This window comes from Cornus florida, unplaced genomic scaffold, assembly GCF_030987335.1.
Source record: "Cornus florida cultivar Cherokee Brave unplaced genomic scaffold, ASM3098733v1 CherokeeBrave_3.0.0_Hap2_Chr06, whole genome shotgun sequence".
NCBI classification, from domain to species: Eukaryota; Viridiplantae; Streptophyta; class Magnoliopsida; order Cornales; family Cornaceae; genus Cornus; species Cornus florida.
Window position 1 is genome coordinate 99,960,211 of NW_026775576.1, and position 21,037 is coordinate 99,981,247.

The 21,037-nt window shown below is 34.4% G+C and overlaps 1 protein-coding gene across 2 annotated transcripts; it reads right to left on the reverse strand.

The window, feature by feature from the left end:
- Positions 1–241: 241 nt before the first annotated feature.
- LOC132313316 (AMP deaminase) lies at positions 242–14,903 on the reverse strand. Of its 2 annotated transcripts, XR_009483410.1 has the most exons (20): positions 14,280–14,903; positions 11,772–11,953; positions 11,348–11,528; positions 9,737–9,915; positions 9,573–9,624; positions 9,339–9,466; positions 9,025–9,204; positions 8,698–8,765; positions 8,427–8,569; positions 7,657–7,718; positions 6,363–6,476; positions 4,627–4,767; positions 3,469–3,621; positions 2,733–2,786; positions 2,550–2,660; positions 2,295–2,468; positions 2,104–2,184; positions 1,272–1,370; positions 735–857; positions 242–641 (listed from the first exon to the last, which is right to left on the reverse strand). XR_009483410.1 is itself a non-coding variant. In XM_059812027.1 (19 exons), the coding sequence occupies exons 1-19, from the start codon at positions 14,644–14,646 to the stop codon at positions 792–794; spliced, it is 2,535 nt and encodes an 844-aa protein (XP_059668010.1). In that variant the 5' UTR covers positions 14,647–14,903; the 3' UTR covers positions 242–791. The 2 variants fall into 2 exon arrangements, 1 of the variants encoding a protein (XP_059668010.1); XM_059812027.1 differs by having other exon boundaries at positions 242–857.
- Between the last annotated feature and the right edge of the window lie 6,134 nt (positions 14,904–21,037).

Sequence of the window (21,037 nt, forward strand, 5' to 3'; positions counted from 1 at the left end):
CCAATGCTAAATGCAGTACACAGTTCTGTCCTAGGGAGTGTCATAATCTTTATTCCAATATAAATAACAACATAAATAGTCTTATATATATATATATATATATATATATATATATATATGTGGCCTAAGAGTACAAGGCTCCTCCTTCCGAAAGGGAGGTCAGGGGTTCGAACCTCAGTGGAGGCAATGTGTGTAAATCCCAACCAAGAAAATATATACACATATAAGCACAAGTTGAGACTTGAAGCAAAAAAGCAAATTTTTTTCCTCCCGCCAAGGGTAAAGCGTCGTCTAAAATATTACAAAACCAACTGCAACAGCAGAAAATTTTATGAGTACTGAAATATAGCTATATCTAAACTCGATTCACTACAAACATTCAAGTTATTTAGAGTTATATGTTTGGATACCAGATCTCGCTGCTAGAGGCTGTAATCTAAACTGAAGCTCTTACTAAGATGCTGGGGGATACAAATCTTACAATTTCATGTACATCAGAAACTTGTCTCCTCAGAACCTCATTTGACCGCTTTTAGTTCTATCTTGTGCTCAGCCAATTCTCAGCTGGAACACTAGGATGTTGTATGATTTCTCACCGTGGATAAGCAAGTGGAAATACAGGCGCCATTCACTCCCCGCAACTGATGAAAAATCGAACATTGTCCAGATGAATCCATCTTCGCAGAAATTCTTTAGTAACTGAATAAATGAGCCATAAGAACTCTGATAGCTACCTCCAGAAACAAATGAATGTTTAAGACCACAAAATACATAATAATCCACGCACGTAACTAATCCACAAATTTAGCAAACTTGGCTTTTCCCAGATAAACCTGTTGCATCTCCTCTCTCCAGATCTGCAACAATAACATTACGTTGGTAATTACTTACTGCCTTTGACTCGAGTCATTCAAATAGAAAATGAAATTTTGGAAGAGAAGTATATCAATGTTGTTGGCCAGCTCATGTCTTGAATAGCTTTTGATTTGAGTACGTACTTAAGATAGAAATATTTGTGAGAGATTAGATGAATGAGCTATGAAAAGAAGCAGAACACTAGGTAATCTTTTTATCATCTAGCTTTCATTTCTTTCTGCACCTATAGGGACTGTCATTAAGGACTTCTTATGTGGTAGCAAGCGTTCCCAAAAATCATTTGTCGATCTAGGTTTCCCTAATGTCCTCTAAAATACAAAATAAAAACAAGTACACCAAGAAGTGAAAAATCATATAGCAAATGATAATGAAAGATTCCAGAATCAAGCACATACCATCTCCCGGAATTCCAGCCGGATATGAGGCACATTTGTTTTGTGAATATCATTTCCATCTGGTCCTCTTCTGTAGTACTCCTTCCCAATCCAGTGCGACTAAGAATGGAAAATATTAATAGCTCAGTGACAATTGAAAGCATTAAGATAATTATAACCTTTAATACAAAAATTCATTGAAAGACCTGAATTTCTCAACCTAAGACACCTTAAAAAGACATTGTGCCAATTCTGGACGAGAGAACATGAATGCCTCACGTTCAATACTCTTTGCATAATAATTAAAAGAAAAATGCATTGCTGCTCAAGTCATATTGCTTCCCAAGAATGCACAGTGCACAACAGGTTAGTTACAAATTTTGTAAGCATTATTAAAAATATAAAAAATTTAAAAAGGAAAAAAAGAAAGAAAAAAGAACATATTACATTCATATATGCATGTATGTACATGTATATGTGCGTGTGTGTGTATATATACACATATATAACATGCTGGATTGGGTTTTTGAGAACATGCATGCTCAGTGTTGCTTCTATTAACCACCAACACAGTCAATACAGAAAGCTCCAAATGAACATTTTAGAATGTGAAACATTAGTGTAGATTGTAATTAATGATGCTCAAAGCCAGTTTGTTCTGGCACATAACATATCCATCACATTCCTTTCTAGCATTGCCATGATATATAGATTAGGATATTTTGACAGTACAATCCATTCTATCATTTGATTAACAGGCCATGGCCATGGTCCCTAGAAGGGGGATGCACCAGATCACTGTAATTTCCTATGATTTCAGCAAATTTAGTTATTTTCAGATAAGGATATGTACCTTCAGTGCATGTGAGAAACCTGACTGGTAGACTGAATTACGGGCAATCTCACACAAGTCACACGAACTTAATTTCCAAACCTGTAAGAGAAAGGAGTTAATCTATTTGAACCATAATAGCATAATGTTTATTTAGTGCGAAACACACACAGAGACAGAGAGAGAGAGAGAGAGAGAGAGAGAGAGCTTACAGAAGCAGCTATACTGTATTCTTCCACTAGAGGTTCTTTCGTTAAGTGGATTTGCAATGGATCGTCAGTAGATAGGGAAACATTGAGGCCACGTAGGAAAAACATAGGGAAAGGGTTACGATGATAGTCCAAAAATAAGGAGTTGTTGCTCAGAGGAGACATAGCCAGACCAATCTGATAACCAACAAGCCATCTAAGAAAATTAAAATTGCCACATAAGGAAGTAAATATCCATCAACTGAGTTTCCTTTTTACCTGGGCCAGGTAGTACAAATATTGAAGAACGGGAGATTTTCTCAAATTAATTCCATGTGCAATATTATGAGACGTAAGGAATGTTGCAGCAAGATGGTCAATGTCACCAGCCTGAAAGTAATAATAAACATCACCAATTCATAAAAAATCTAAGATAATCATAAAAAACAGATGATTGACTACCTCTCCAGAATGTGGTCGGAACTTGATAGTTGTCATGCCTTTTGACTCGCGGAGCTGAGACACAATATTTAACAGTTAAGAATTCAATGCACAAGCAACTAGAAACAAATGAATTCATTACGGGCACAGAAGGTGAAAAGTGCAACATTGTGGACATCCCTCCTTTTTTCTCTAAAAGAATGCAAGACAAAGAAGTTCATAAAAAAATGCTTCTTCCTTGAGCGTCTTAAGCAAATCATTTCTTTCATTTCATTCCTTTCAGGAACAGTGGAGAGGAACATCCATTTGTGTCATGTTATGGCACAATCTAGCAGGTTCTGTTAAAAGAAGCAAATATATTGGTGGGTATGAAATATCTGAATCAGGCTAAAAAGAAAGGTCTACATGAGTAAGCTACAGTTCTTGCTCCTATTACTGCTCCTACATCCGACATCGTATGAAGAAAAAAGTGTAACTTTATTAGATTACCAGTGATGAATGTACTAAGTTCTATAAATGAGATAATGTGGATCCCTGTAAATACAGGTCTACATTAGTGATGAATATATGGAAGTTCTATACTGAATCACTGATGATGACAAGGCAGGACAATCTCTCTGATTCTTTTTTTGTTTCCTTTCTTGTTTCATTTTTTTTTTTTCACACAGACACAGAGAGACCACAATTATACTCCTACTTTCTAGCATTTGGTAAATAGGCAAACAAGACTGTTTGTTCATTAAGGTACGGTAAATACCTTGTTTAGGGTGTAAAGGTTAGCATAACAGTAATACACATAGTACGAGAATGCGGGATTAAATATATTCGTCCACTGAGCTGGTGTGGGCATATGCTTCGTGGGGCGCCTTTCAGGTTTGCTTTCATCGTCCACCAAATCCAAACCAACCACCTGAAATTTTAAAAAGATGACAAGGTCAAATGTAATTGTCAGTAGTCCAGATCTTTGGATATAAGAAACCAAAACATAAGCAACCACAGCTTGGACTGAACGTAACAGCATCTTTTACACAAATCCTTCAAAAATAATAGCAATTGCAATTTGATCAAATATTGCATGGACTTGGGTATGCAGGGCGAGTATGCATTAGTCTCGGCTTCTAATTCGTCCAACCCTTGTATCTTAGAACATGGCAATCGGACTAAACCTTCATCTATTTATATTTTATTTTGCCATTCCTTAAGAGTGTTTACACAACATGATATAGATAATAAGCATTAAATCAACTAGAGGGCATAATTTTATGCCATCGTCAACACATTAAAGTATGAGTTCCATTTCTCCACCCATCAAAAAACAAAGGAATAGTCAAAAGAGATAGTATACTTTCTTGACAACCAATTATATAGTGCCCCCAAAATGATGTTTTCAACTCCCAACAGATTCTTTCACCCCCTCGAACAAATGTCTTTCGTGCTCTAAATGCTTCACATAAGGCAAAGAAGCACTGCTATCATCCTCTGAGAAGCAGACAATCCTCAAGGACCGTAGTAATGTAACTGGGGATCTAAATGTTATTCATCGTGAGCTAATAAATCAGGCAGTTCTCAATATGTAATGGATTATTCTTTTATGCTATTAGTATTATAAATAGGAAAATATAACAACACAAAAATAATAAAGATCATAGAGAAAAAGCATAGAAAAAAAGAAAGATATTATACAATAAGATCCTTAGTAACTGAGAAGGAAAAGAAATTAAAAATTTGACCATAATTCCACAATATGTATTTTTTAATGGGCTAAAAGGTAAAAGTAGACAGTAAACAATTATTGTTCAGTTCAAAAGTTAGTCACCACTCTGCATTCAGAACACTTTTTGACATCCACAAACAAAGACCAACTGTAAAAACTAGTACAACAGAAAGTATAACACAAGCGAGAGAGCTGGCAAACCTGTTTCAAGAAAACATGCAACTGAGGATGTGAATCGGGATCAACAGTAACCTCGAACAGCGGAAGAAAGATATTGTCAAGCATGTTCTGAAAGGATGTAACAATTCCTATTTCCTTGTACACATTGTACAATCGTGGAAGCTGGAAAAATAAGAGATTCCAGAATGAGTAATAAAATATTCAAACAGTATTAAATATTTTTCAATTTGTTAAAGAAGTTTCAGAATCCAAAAGTTCTAAATGCTACAGTAATGTCACGCCTTCTCAAAATTCGGGGCTTAAAGAACAAGAGCTCATGTTTGAAATAACAACAAATGACCCTTTTATGACTAAACCAACCAAATTGAAGTACAGACACTACCATTTCGTCAAACGAAAATTAGAGGCTGTCCTTTTAAATTTTTGTCTTTGTAGGATCCAACTAGAATCCATATCTGGTTGTTTCTCTCATTAGTTTTTATCTTTCATCCGATATTGTTAGGTAAAGTATTCATATTTTCATCAGCTCATTTTTCTTTATGCAGATCATTTGAAACAGAAGTTTTTTGACCCCTTTGGCTTTAGGATGAAGCATCCAGAAGGTCGAAGCCATAAAACCTTGTGGTATAAGTTAAAAAAAGTTAATGTACCATTTAGAAATAACCTAAGTGACATAAACACTAAAGCAGAAGAAAGGGAAAAAAAAGAAAAGAAAAAAAAAGAAGATAATGTTTACTATTTTTTTCTGCCTTTACGTTGGGATGGTTCTTGTTTGTATCTCCTTATTCTATATTCTAATTCCCATTTTGTAGCCGCTGCGCAGCTTCTTATTTACGTAGGAGCTATAAATATTTTAATCATATTTGCTGTGATGTTCATGAATGGTTCAGAATATTACAAAGATTTTCATCTTTGGACCGTTGGGGATGGGGTTACTTCGATGGTTTGTACAAGTATTTTTGTTTCACTAATTACTACTATTCTAGATACGTTGTGGTACGGGATTATTTGGACTAAAAGATCAAACCAGATTGCAAGAAATAAAATGAAAATCAACACATAAAGTATTCATAATACGTTTATGCATGCACAAACAGAAATACATGGATAGGGTGTTCATATGAAGCCATGCATTAGAAAAGGAGCAACTGGGGATCTCATTGGAGGCCCTTGCGGATCTTGTCTAATAATTTTAATTATTTGTCTTAGACCCTTACCCTATATTTATCTTAGGTTAACAATATCATCACTTTACTTCTACTAATGTTATCTTATGTTTTCTGGTAATTCCTGATTTAACAACCATGGCCTTGAGTAGTGATCTCCACAGCCCTACTTTTGTTGTCGACGATGGTAGTGTTACTAGTGAAAGTGAGTCCTAATTTTAGAAGAACTTCAGAAGCCAATGGTTATGACATTATGTAGTCTTTCAAATCGAAGTATTTAAGTTTAGAGAATTGAAGATTGTTTGATGTGAGAGGAAATCCAACTCTAAAATTGTGAAGGGATTTTACGTCATATTCCTAGAGTATTTTGTTTATCGCAATTAACCATTAAATTGAAAGACTAAATAGGAAAACAATAGCCACAGGTATCTCCATTTCGAATTTTCTACAGACATTCTACACTATCTTATCTTTAAGAGGTTGTGGTCTCTAGCAGTTACATGTGTAACACTCCACAAAGCCCCCCACCCCCAAAAATAAATAAATAAATAAATAATAAAAAGAGAGAAACAAAAGGCCAAAAACAAGCACCTGAATCAACCAGACAACATTCCCACTATACAGGTCATTATTCACTATCCAACTTGCCATCTGGTCCCATTCACTTTGCTTTCTACCATATATCGATACCCTGTATTCAGCCATCTATAACAGCAACAACATTGGACATTAGACATGGATAACCCATAAAAACTAAACAATTAAATGAAAAACACAGCACCCCAGGGAACAAAGAGGGTAGCAACTGTGCTTAGGTTTAGAATTGGGTGTGAGACGAGATGTGCAAAATGTAAGCCTAAACAGACATTCATACAAGACCCAAAGGCAATAGAGATAATTAAAAATTTATGCAAATAATGCTATGCATATACAAAGACATGCTTTTAATTGGTTTAATGCAGTTCAACAAATATTGTGCGGTATGCCCAACAAATTAGGATATCAGATTGGCAAATAACAGAAAAGCTTTTGACATCCCTTCCATAGTTTTAGAAAAGCTATTATAGCTGAGTATCATACTACAATATGCCATCTCTGCCAAAAAGTAAACAAATTCAATTGCAAAATATCTCTCTTGTAAAAGGCTCGATCTCCACAAAACCTGGAACACAGTCAATAAATTAGTGCTATCAAATGCCTAACAATCCTTAATCTCCCAGGATATGATGCATGATTGTCTTTCAACCTTACGGTTAACCAGGAGAAATAGGAAACTAGTGTATGCCCTTCAAACGTTTTTCCAAAAGTAAATGATTTTACATTTCTGTATCGAACGTGAGATGACCCTTACCTTTGACTCTCATTTTGATTTTGATTCGCAGATCGAACTTAAATCATGCGAAATTCAAAAGGAACTAAGAAAGAGATGCATACTAAATAATAAATAAAGAACTCATCATGAAAGGCTTGGAAACAGATGATAACACGCTATGCAAACACAAACAGATTCAAAACTTCTTATTCTCGTGTCCTCCTCTGATATAATTTTGTTCTAAGAGAAAATCTGCAGTTTATAAGAAATGGAATTTCCAAGACTCCCTGTATCCATCCACCTCAAGAAAAAATAATAAAATAAAAAATCTGGAAAGGCAAAAAAATCAACAAGGTATAGAAAATGGGGAAACTTACAGCAATAAACAACTTGAGCAGAAAGCAAGTTTTCATACTATTCAAGTAAATGATACCAACCAAGGGTCTAGCCTAATGGTATCTCCTCCTCTCACATGGGAGATTGAGGGTTCAAGCCCGAATGGAATAATAGTGGGTGTGTCTTATCTACCCAAAATAAAAAAATAAAAAATCAATGAACAGATCAAGGATGAACCTGATATTTACTAGCAGCAAGATCTGAAAACACTTGCTTTGTCAACTCAGCAAGGAAACGACCTGTTAAACAATGAGCAAAAATTAAATCATAGTGAATTAATACATATCTTTAATCAAGTGCAGTGAAAATATATGAGGAAAAGAAAAGAAGCTCTGAGGTCAATCAAAATAACACCCATCAATAACATTGAAATTAGAAAAATCATATATCAATTGAAGAAAAGTGAAGTGAGAATCAGAATGAAGTAGTAAAGCTCAACTAAAAAGTGGATCTCCTACATTTAGAGGAATTTTGGAATAAAATTACCTTTACTGAGACATTCTTTTTTTTAAAAAAAAAAAATGGAGTTCAATACTACAAAGACAAAAAGTATGACAAATGGATAAAGTTTCAAGACAAAGCCATAGAATTGTAAGATCAAACGCAATGCCAAATAGTAGAATTGCTAATTTGCTATCATATTTCTTGGTGGTTTTTTCTCCATGATAATGTTTTGGCAGTAAAATTAACTATTTGGCCATCATATTTCTTGGTGGTTTTTTCTTCATGATAATGTTATGTCAGTAAAATTAACTATGTTTTTCCTTTACATAGTTCTTATATTGACTTCTTGGTAGATATGAACTGTAGGTAGGGTTTTGACCTTCAAAGTGTACAATTCGATCAGCACCCCTTTGGCAAAAAAATATGAAGTATGAAATAAATCTTTCCTCAACATTGCAACCTGAGCATCTCACCCTGTAAATCAGAAAATGAATAGGACATACCCTGGATAAGGTTATCTTGCTTTAAGAAAATCTCCCTCAGTCTACTTTGACCACAGGGATTATACTTCAGGTTGAATTTGTCAAAACGATGGAAGGTGCTCTTGTCAGCATGAACATCTAAAAGGTCCACATTGAGGTCATACCTATTTAAAGATGTATTTTCAATCAAATTAAAATATCAATAAAGGATAAGTATAAAGACAACAAAGTTAATGATAATACTGTGAATGACGATATTATATCCTGTTGGGTAAAAAGAAAATTTCATTACCCAGTCAAATCCAAGCTCTCAAAAACCTCTTTCAAGGTCAGATATGTTCCATCTCGAAATATCACAACCTGGTTACAAGCAGAAGAAATCCTAAGACTTCAGGGAAATTGCAACAAATTCATCTCTAAAAAAGATTCTGCTTATTAATTGATCAACGGTTTGTCTACATTTAACAGGCATCAAGATTGAATGATTAATACTGCCTGTGTGGCTAAGAACTAACTTAGAAAAGTAACCGATCCAAAATTCACTGCTCAACTCATAACAAGAACATCTACGTAATAGAAGTGCATTACGAAGGCATCGCCAAAAAATCCAAATTATTACCTCATCAGGCTCCTTCCTTAACTTTGACTTTATAAACCTCAAAAGATGCTTCTGGTTCATGCATGCTGAGTGATGAACATGTGTGTCAACTTTCCTGACATTATAAAAGTCACGATGTGGTGCACTTTTCTGAGCTAGGAATTCCCTATCCGCATTAAGCATCAAATGAAGATTGAATTTCTGAATGAATGTCCACATGAGCATTATATCAAACATCACATTATCATTTCTCAACATAAAATATGTGTGTGTGTGTGTGTGTGTGTGTATTACAATACTTCTCAATACACAATACTCATCTAAAGAAAATATACTTGTTCCAAAAGACCCAGCCTATGATGACATATTGTTCGCATATTCCCAAGCGCTATTACTTTAAGGATGAAATGGAGATCGGTGAAAAATGTCGTGGCATCAGCAACTGGAAAAAGCTTCTCTTTTGCTGGAAAAAGTTGGAATTTCACACATTAACATTCCACAGAGGAACAGAAGTTCCTGAATCATACTATAAAATAAGTGTACAGCAAGCAACATTATTGGCATCTTACAATCTTTATCTGCATAAACATGAACAACTCCATCTTCCATCTGAAAATAATGCTGCAGGAAAAATAAATGTGTCACTGGCCAGAAAACTATAAGCCTCGTTTAGTTTTATTAGCCCAAAATTAAAGGAAGCACTAGCAAGGAAAAGTCGGAAGTACGAACTCACGTTGCTTTTTCCCTCAGGAGCATAATCAAATGGATTTGGATTAGGCTTCGGTGTACTAGGATCAGAAATTACTTCTTTCTCCCATGGAGCAACAACTTCCTTGAATACATAACTATCTCGCAGTTCAAGACAATCCTGCAGAACTTTGTAGGCCTCCTCTTCATCACGTGTTGGTACCTCTTAGAAAAATTAAAGGAAAAACAAAAATTAAAATAATATTGGCTGTGAGCAAGAGAGAGAAGAGAGGGTGGAAAGAACAAACAATATTCTATATGTTGCCTGATAAGTTGGAAACATGTATAATAGCAGCACATTTATATTAATATATAGGACACTAAATTTGGTCATATAGGCCAATACTGCAACATAATTTCTATACAGTACTTTTTATAGTAGTTATGTAGGCTGATTATTCTTTTAATACTTGTGTGACGATCTAGGAAATTTAAATCATTAATGGCAGACAGACACCACTATCAATAATTCACGAAGAGTGCATATTCAGATTGCAGACAGCAGTCTTGGCTACCTCTTACAACAAAATATGACATAATATTATCATCTATACATAACTAATGATAGTCTCTTGTTGAACATGTTCAAATAAAATAGTGCCATTTAATATTCAGAAGTGATTTATGTATATACATTATCCAACAAAAACTAATCTTTTCCAAATCCTGTCGGGACTGCATATAATATGTATGGATACAAAAAACACAAACTCTGGTTGCATGGTACAATCCATGATACACCAAAGAAAAACACACCCACACAATGCAAGCACAATTTCACTACTTTGGCCAATCAATTTTCTTAGGAGTCATTGTCTGGTGCAATGCAGTGGTAAAATGCTCAGGCTCCCAAGCATGAGAACGGGGTTCAAATGCTGAAATCAGTAACTTTGTGCAAATAATGTCAAAGGAGGTCCATATCCAGACTATTCCACCCTGCGCCCTTTATTACCCGGGACTACATTGGGTAATGACCCCTTCTTTTTTTCCCAGAAATAATGTACCTAAAACTTTAAAAGGTGCTTTAGAATCAAAGAGGTCACTTAAAATCTAGTCTCTTACCACAAAAAACGTATCTACAGGCACTATTTGCTTTGTTTACAATTTTCAAATTCTTCAGGCCTCCCCTAAAAAATAAAATTATGGAAATTTCCTAAGGGCCACATGTTTAAAAATGTTTTATCTTGCATTTTAAAAGCTACTTAACTTTTTGGACCCATTTGTTTCCTATTCCAAAAAGAAATTAAACTGCGCAGATTAAGAGATCAGCTTCCTTCTTTTCCTTTAAGCCATATACACAAGTTTGTCGATTTTCAGTCAACCATACATGGAAGTCACCAATTCCACTCTAGCCCAATGAGTAGTTCATCAACATATTGAGACATTTGGTTAGGGACTAGTTCAATAGCACAATGCAGTTTGAACATATTCTCTTCAGTGCTATCCAGTGCTATCATCCGCGTACTCTACCGCAATGTTCATATATATTTAGAAGCAACCATCATAAGACTCTTAAATATACACAAGTTAGTGTACTAGAAGCATATGAATCATGCAAGTCAACATAGACCAAGGAGAGAATAGTGGGAGCTGATACCAGTTGGGCTAATTTTAAGTCGTACAAAAGTTTCTTGCTCTGGCTCTTTCCTAAGAATATCAGCTGCTACAGGATCAGGCTGCACTCCATGCAGGTCACCAGATACACTATGAGAACGAATCATACTTGATGCAACTATAGGCATTTGCTCTCCATTGGCGTTAACGTGGTCTGGTATTTTCTGAAACAAAATTTTACAGTCAGCACCCTGCTCATGTGAGGTTCAACTATAGTTCAGTAAACAAACTTGATGTTTAAAAAAAAAAAAAAATTCTTATAATAGCACAATGCCAATTCAGTAAAAATATAAAATATCCAATTGTAGTTTAATGCAACAAGACCATGTCCTTTGTTGTGTGGGGAGGGATAGACAGATACAAATAGTTCAATAGTAGTAATAATATCAAGTGCATCAACAACTTACAACATTTCCATTAGTATGAAGATATGTAGAATCAAGTTTAGCATTGTCAGTCGTATTATCTTCCTCATCTGATCCTTCCACACTTTCGAAGGCACTGGCGCTAGCAACAGGAGACTTGGGAGAAGTTGGTCTAAGTAGACTCCCAGATCTTTTGGTTGAACTTGCATGGCCGGCAGATTTCCCTGAAACAAAATAACATTATTACAAATGAGCAATGTTAATAACAAGCTAAATGTCGAACAACTTATTTTAGTGTATAACGGCACTTACCTAACCAATCACGGGAGCATGTTACGGATACGCAATCTTATTATAATATTTATCCTTCGTAACGTAGGCGCAGATATAAACCCAGCTAATTTTACATAACACAATTGACAGAAAAGAGGAAGTGGAAACCATAATATGCAATTTTCCTGATATATATGTGTGTGTGTGTGTAGTTGCTACACAAGTTTTTTTAATTGATAAATAGTATAACAGCTAAAAAATCCAACTGTCTTGCATTGCTCAGCCACTTTGGGTCTACATGGATTAATCAACTATCAAGACACTCCTTGGTAACCCACATCTCAGAATACATGAAATGATAACGATAGCCGTCTTTGATTTCACAATAGAAGAGAAAAAATTGGCAGTAACTAGTAAGACGTCTCAAATTGAAAGAAGAGTAACCCAACCATAATGTTATCAGACTATTTCATAGTAACTTTTGGATTCGGTGGTAAAACTCGAGCTGCCAAGCATGAGAAAATGTGTTATCATACAAGGATAGTCAATTTGTACAAATAAGGACAAAGGTTAGGCTTGTATCTAGTTACTCTCCCAGCACCATCAATTACTATGGACTGCACGGGGTAATGGACTTCTTTTATTTGTGCAGCCTTTTAGACTTCAACATTAAAAGCACAACTAAACAAATATAGCAAATAAGAAACATTTGCATATTCTCTACACTGATAATAGTGCAACTGCAATCCAGGAATTGCTTTAGTGTTTCCTTGCCAAGCATGCAAGCTGAAAAATGTTTCCAATCAACATTGGTGAAATGTGTTCTAATATGAGGATTGAGGATAGCCACTTTCTGCAAATTGCCGAAGGTTATGCCCTGAATTGAATTCCTCCTACCAACACCCTAAGTTAATGAAAACAACAGTGGGTAATGGCCTTTTTTATTTCTCCAGCCTTTTAGACTTCAACAGGAAAAGCACAACTAAAAAATATCACAAAAGAAACATTTGCTTAGACTCAACAATGATATTAGGGCAACTACAATCCAGGAATGGCTTCAATGTTGCCTTGCCAAGCATGCAAGCTCATGACCATTGAGAAGTTAAAATGTGCAACAATACTAGTCATTACACAACAATACTAGTCATTTTTTAACAAAATCTGTAGGCAGACATAGGCCAGATGATATATACACTTGCAATCCTGAACTTCCCCAAGAGCCAAGCCCCTATTTAGCAGTTAATGAATGAATGAACAGGTTTCCATTGCATAAAATCAAGCCATCTTGGCAGGCTGTCTCTCTCTTTCATACAAATAGAAGTGGGGCATGAGAACCTACCTTCTACTACAAATAAGCTCTTCAGTTAATCAAAATCATGCATTTTGTTTCAATTCCAAATATTTTGAAATTGGAAAATTTAGAAAACTCAGCCAGAACTTTCCTTCTCTTTTATTTCCAGTATCAGTAATGCACTAATTCATGCCTTTACTTCCATTTTATGACTTCTATTCTTGTTTTCCACAAGTTTATGGTACTTTCCTCCTTGCTTCCCAAGTTAACTTCTGTTCTCCAACCCTACAGAATAAATAACATGGTGTGCACAAAACAAATAATACACTTATCCAACAAAAAATTTTAGCTGGTAACTTAAATGTCATTTTCTTATTCTAGCATGTCTCCACTACAATGTCCCCCAAATCTCAATCAGAAATAATTCAAGGTCTCTCAACGGCAATACGGTAGATAGAATTGGAGTTATGGTAAAAATAAATGTTTGAACCACCCTGCATAGAAGTTTGTATTCAACTTAACCTAGCTAAACCTTATCCCAGCCCTACAGTTACTGGATATAATGTAACATAACCTTGGCACTTCTCAACTGCCTTGCACACAATTCAAGTTGTTTCAACTAATTCCATCCCCAGTACGAATGAAATGAAATTAAATATATATATGCAAATCAATCCCTCTGCTCATTCCAATTATAAATTAATAATTGTACGATAATTGGTTCTTGAATACAATTATCCATGCTATACTAATTGCAACTCCATGAAAAATTTCTGCGAATCAAGTATGGGACTCCAATTTATTTCTATAAAAGCTCGCATAATAATCATATACAAGTATGAAAATGTTTGATTGGCACTCGAGCAATTGTAATATCAATTCTCTAAAATAAACAATATCACTTCACTGCACCTCTCAGATAATCAAAAACAACAATTTAGGACATGTTTCTCACTCCGGTGGTGAAAAGTCCGACAAATGCATACCTTCAGGAAGTGTGTGCAGCCTTGGCAACCCGGCCGGAATCCCATCGACCTTAACCGGACCGTTCGGCCTCCCATCTCCGTCGACAGCAGCAGAAATCGCCGTGACGTCCGGCAAAGACGTCGACGCACGCCGGTAATAGCCATTCCCCTTTCGGCGGCCGTGGTTTCGCCTCTTCTCTGCATACTTCTTCAAATGCTGCGGCGAATCGCCTTCCTCCGCGTCCTCTCTATCCCTCTCTCTCTCCACAGTCCTCGCGAACTCCAGCAGCTGATTTAGGGTTTTGCGATGCATGTAGTAGGCGGAAACAGCCACGAACGATGCTCCGAAAAGAGCCGCCATCGCTAGATGAACAGCATATGCATCCATGACTTTCTCTCTCTACAATATAATCTGGTCTATATAATATGTATAGATTTTATGTGGAGTATATATATATATATATCTATATACCACTGTTAGACTACTGAAGAGTTGCAGAGAACTGAGAGAGCTCTTTTTATTCGGAAGAGGTGAGGCTAGCTGGAGTATTTATAGGGAGGTGAGTGAAAGAGTACATATTCTATTTTATGCATTTGGGGGCCTCTCGTCCCTCTCTCTCACTACTTTCTCTCTCCACCTTTTTTTTTTTTTTTTTTGTCTGTGTGTTGTGGGATGCATAAGGATTACCGACTTGAGTGCTGTCTTCGTATCATCCCTCTTTTAAAAATATTTAATTATTAATCATTATTTGTATTTTAGTTTGAAAATCGTATCCATATATCCATACAAGAAAAGAGTATCATTTCTTAGGTAGGCCCTTTTTGTTACCTTGCTACACCCACACAAGGGTTATTACTTATTAGAGAGAGACTCAATCAATATTCAACAAAAGAGTATCATTTCTTACGTCGGCCCTTTTTGTTAGCTTGGTACACCACAGCAGAAGGGTCACTAGAGACTCACTCAATAATATTCAATAAAAGCATCAGAGATTTAGAAATAATTGTCCTTTTTTTTTCACTTTTTTTTTTTTTTAAACAAAAGCATTAGAGATTTTGAAATAATTGTCATTCTTTTGTTTTGTAATATTTAATAAAGTCATACAACTAGAGTTACAGTAGTTTCTTTTAATTTTAAACATGTTTATGTTGCCAAATTAATGCTAAATAATTTCAAAAACTTTACAGGAATTTATGTTGTGTGAATGGAATAGAGTAGAAGTGAAAATGGAAATGGAAATGGAAATGGAAATGGGAATGGGAATGGGAATGGAATGTTATTCTTATTCTATTGTTTAGTTGCAAATATAAAATGTATATGAGTGAAAGATAATAACTGTTCTAATATTTGGTTTGACCAATTTAAAATTTAAAATAGAATAATTTTCAAATTGAATTCTCCAAAATACCCGTCCCAATGACAAATAAATTAAATTAACAAAATAACATTCTTCTATAAATTTTTTAAATGAAATGGCAACAATGGTGGATGGCAGTGATTACGGTAAATGGTGGCAGTGTTGGAAGGTGAAGTTTGTGGCGAAAAATGGTGACGGTGGTGGAAATAGTGGAAGGCATCAGTGGTGTAGGTGATGGTGGTGGAAGCTAGTGGTGGCAACAATGGTTTGGTGGTGGTGAAAGGCAGTGGTGTAAGTGGTGGTGGTGGAAGATGGTCATGATAGAAGGAGGTGACAGTGGTGGTTGTGGAAGACGGTAATGGTGGTGGTGGTGGTGGTGTTGGTGGAATGTGATAGTGATGGTGATGGCTGCAACATTGGTGGCAATAATGTTGACGATGGTGGAAAGGTGATAAAGGTGGCGGTAGTCGAAGGTGGTAGTGGTAGAAGACAGTGGTGGTATGATGGTTGAAGGCGATTGCAATGACAGTGGTGGAAGGCAATGGAGGAGGTGGCGTTGGTGATAGTGAAAGGTGGCGGTGGTTATAGTGGAAGGTGGTGGTGGCAGCGATAGCAATGACTGTTTTTAGACTTGAAACATGAAGGTTTTTTAAGATTTTCTTAAAAAATAAATAAATAAATAAATAAATTTTAAAATACTTGGAAATCGTATGGCCATTCTACATACGGTATTTAATTGTGGAATGGATTTTTATGTTTTAGAAATTGATTTATTTCCAATAGAATGACCAATTGACCATTCCCACTTTAAATTGCATACCACCCAACATTATAGTAAAAAAAATAAGCCAAATTACTGGTTTTATTTTTCAATAAAAGCATTGGAGATTTTGAAATAATTATTTTAATACTTATGCTATGTTTGGTTGGAAGGATGGATTGAGGAAGGATGGAAGAGAGGAAGGATGAACGAGCCTTCTCATGTTTGGATAGAAGGAAGGAAAAAGGGGGAAACAAGTAAGGATGAAGCATCCCTCATTCCTTGTGATTTCTTATCCATCCAAAATTGGTATAACTACCTAAACATATAAAATACTAATTTTAAATACGTTTATATTGCAAGTACCGTGTTGCAGGGTGGTTGGGTTGTTCACTGTATCTAATAGCCTGTGTTCAAGCCTGTAGACACCAAAAAAATCAAGCCTGTAGATACTGAAATTACCTAATGTCAAATATAATTTGGACAAATTAAATTATCCAACAAATCTACATAGATATTGAGTGGGGGGAGGGGGAGCATCCTGGAGAGAGTACAAAAACTCTGTTAAACTAAACATTCTCTCAACACTAAAGCTTTGAAGACGAATAACAACAAGCATATCTAAAATTGTGTTCTTTTTTCTCAAATTCAACAAATTTTATAAAGATAAAGAACAACGAGCACATCCAAAATCGTGCCGTTCTTTCTCGTGATTTAACAACTTTAAAGAATTACAAAATAACATTGTTCGAGATCAAGCTTCATCCGTCATCGATCAAAAATCCTTGATGAAACATCAAGTATTTAAAGAAGACTTTCTAAAGCTCAATTCAAGATCAAGTTCTAATATCACTTTAATTCAACCAACAAAGTAGATCGAATCACATGATAACATCTTTTTTTTGTGAAGAATATCTTAGAGGATTGTACTAATTAATTTTTATAAATCAATTAAATTATTTGTCTCAGCTCTGGTTCTTTAATTTGCGGATATAAAATTTGTGTGTACAAAACTTAAAAATTAAAAAAAAAAAAAAAATCAATTATATAAAAGAGTTACAGCGAGAAAGTAAATGATTAAAGAATTTTAGAGTCATTGTCAGGGTCCTCATTTACCCATAATAGAGCTATAAATTAAATGACCGACCTCTCACGTAATTTTCTAAGTTGGTTACTGACAGGGCCCCTTGAATCTAAAATAACAACCATGTTATCAAATTTAATACCTTCATTCCGAGTATAGTATTTTATATGCTTTTTGAGTATAGTTTGTTTTTTAACGTATGATATGGATACTAAAAATTTTCAATTGTGTAAATTACGTTCCTGAGTATGGGAGGGTGGAGCCCCTTGTCCATTAGTGTGGGCCAGGTTTCATATAAAGTGGGGATAGAGAGAGGGACAGCTAAGGTTCGTGTAATTTGGAATGTGGTGGGAAGTCATTTTCGTTATCCACTGGGCTGCCAGATATGCTCATAATATGCAACACGTGTTAGTAGCCTGTTTAGTGTTAACCAACGTGGACATGGATTATTTTTACCCCAAACAAAAAAAAAGAAAAAAAGAAAAAGAAAACATGGATTTGGATCATATTCAACTTTTCTTTTCTTTTTCATTTTGAACAGTGCTTTTTATTCCACAGCATAAACCAACAACACTGTTAATTAGACAACACACTTGATGTAACTTTACCTAGTATATATTATAGGGTGTATTATTAGATAAAGGCTTGATAAGAAAAGGTTTGATGCTAATCCTTATTCAAAGAAACAAAAATAATTTCACTTTTGACAAACAAAAACAAGTTTAGGTCAAGTGTGAAAATTTACAGTCTTGTTTTTTTATAAAAGTGTGGAGTATCTTTGAAGATGGTGTAACATATGACTTGACACGTGCATTTTCTTCGTCATCATGCATCCGGTAATTTTTTATTTTATTATTATTTTTTTTTTGAATTTTTTTTTTTTCATATATATATAAAGGAAAAAAAATACAAAGAAAGGCCTTTGACCCAAACTAACCCAAACATACTTATCAATTATTTGAAGAATCCAACATTTTGAAGTCCAGGTTACACCAAATTGAAAGAATTTATCAATTATTTGATAGAATAAAGAATAATTTGGTGCCTATGAAATACATCTCTTGTTGTCATTTCTATTATCGCATCAATTAATTGTTTGCCGGAGTGGTAGGCAATTTAATTTTTAAATAGTCACCGTGTGTAATTAATGTTGAATCTATCAAATTGATGCACAAAATGCTCAACGGTAGATGTCATACTTTAAACTAACCTATATAATCTTGTCATTTAATTCTAATTATTCAAACATTGAGAATTCCATATTTTTAGTTTTAAGAATCTGCAAGTGAATCGAAAATAATTAATCAAATAATTTACTTATTTTTTTGTTGATGATTTTGACTCAATTGATTAGATAAAACGCTTTCTTGCGAAGTTCATTACAATTGGTAAATCAAACGAGAAGGGAGTTCATCACAATTGATAAGACCAACAAGAAAGGAATATCTTGTCAGACTCAAGTTAGCAAAAATAATTTTTTCTTTAATTAAACAAGCCAATTGAAGTTCCTTTTATCATTAATTGAGAAAACAAAATTTAGTACAAAAGAATTGACCATGACAGATAAAACAAAAAAGAAAGACAAATAAATTGACTATTAAGAAAACCAAATTGAGTACAAAGTTCATCATAACAATTGATTATGTTGCTATCTGTAACTTTGTTTTCTACCAAATAATAAGATTATTCTTCAACAATAAGAACGGAATTAAACAGGGAGAATTATTTGAGAAGCAGATTAGAAAATGCGTTTTGATTGAGTGCCTCAAAATTGGAAACTATATAATATATATATATATATACAGATATAGAGTGAGTCGGTTATGTCACACATCAATTGATCATGACATCAGATTTCCTATACGAAAGCAAGAATATCCACAAATGTCTAAATTTCAAGGCAAACACCAACATAAAAGCAATTTGTGCAATCTTTTTGGAAGGAGAATGGGTAATTATATTCCGGGAAAAAGAAAAAAAGAAAAGAAAAAAGTAATCAGATCAGATACACACATCTTTATATCCCATTTTTACTGTGCATGCAAGCCTCTTTTTAAATGGAGGGAAAGGGATAATATAGATTATGGCTTCTGGATAAAAGTTTGTGTTTTTTGGGTAAATAAATCATTAAAAGTTTGTTTTTTTCCAGTTGCTTTAACAGTGGGAGATTTTATTATTCTTTGGTGGTGAATTAAGTGGGCTCAGGAAAAAAAGCTTCTTTCCTTTTTTTCTCATTGTTGACATACTAGTGAACAGTTAGCCCCAATCTAATGATATTGTGGGTTTAAGGTAATATCATCTCATTGATGCTTATGGATTCTTTATTTTTTTATTTTGGTTGTTTCTATGCGTGCTATTCAATTCTTAATTTTTCACAACCCTTTTTTTTTTTTTTTTTCATTTCCATTTTTTTTAAAAAAACGAAAAGGTACAATGCTATTTTTATTTGCGAAACAGAGCATATACATTCTATTAAACTAATATGGCAGTATGGTGTAACTTTTACCTTTAATTTGCAAAACACCAAGGTGAGGCTGGTTTGACAATAATATATAATTTGTGTGACATTACTCTTTTTCTTTTTTATTTCTTTTTCCCTTAGTTGCATAAGATACTTCATAAGCATAAAAAGAGAATTTTTTGTTACAATAGAAGTAGAAGTGATGTGGATTATTCAAGAATCGAAGTCGATTTACTTTATAAAAAGAAGATATCAATCAATGAAATAATTTCACGAGATTCAATCAATTGTCTTGATCGTGAAATATCATTGAGAAATATAAACCTGCGTTATCAAAGGATTTCTGCTATTATTTCTAGAAGAAGCGTGCCATATATGAGAAAGTAAGAATTTAGTAGAAGGTTCATATTGGAGTTCGGAGTCTGCTTTATGATTTCAAAAGGCTTTTACAACTTTATGGGAGTTAATGGAGCTATAACTAACATAACAACATAATAAGATTATTATTAAATTTTTTTTTTCAAGATTTAAAAAAAATTATGAATAGATTGATATGACGGGGAGGATAGATATAGTGCATAATTTTATATGACAATATTTGCATAAAGTTAGTACTGGCAAACTGCCATGTTCATAAACCACAATTGATTAGAAAGGAAAAAGGATCCATGCATGTATGTGCACAGCTTTTGAGGACCAAAGTATGGTAAGATGGAGTGGTTTCCTAAGAATAAAATACTTGCAATTCTGTCTACTGAATACTGATCGAAGACAAGTCTGTCCTATATATATGCTGGGTCACCTCAGTTGGTCCCCCTCCTCCCTTTTTGTGAATACAAACAGAGGAGATAGTGAAGTACCACTTATTATTATCTGGTGTGGTTTGGTTATAAATTAAATAGTTGTGTGAAAAGTCATTATCAACGTTTGGCTCTGTGTTGAAAAAGATGAAGAGATGCATATTTTTAAGTTCTTCCAATATATTATATAGAATGATTGCTTTCCTGGTACACTTGCATTTACCAAGCACCTGGGATATGCTTTTTTAGTTTTTTTAATTATACGACATACCATGTTTTTCTTATTTTTCATAGGATTTATCTTTTTCTCCTGGAT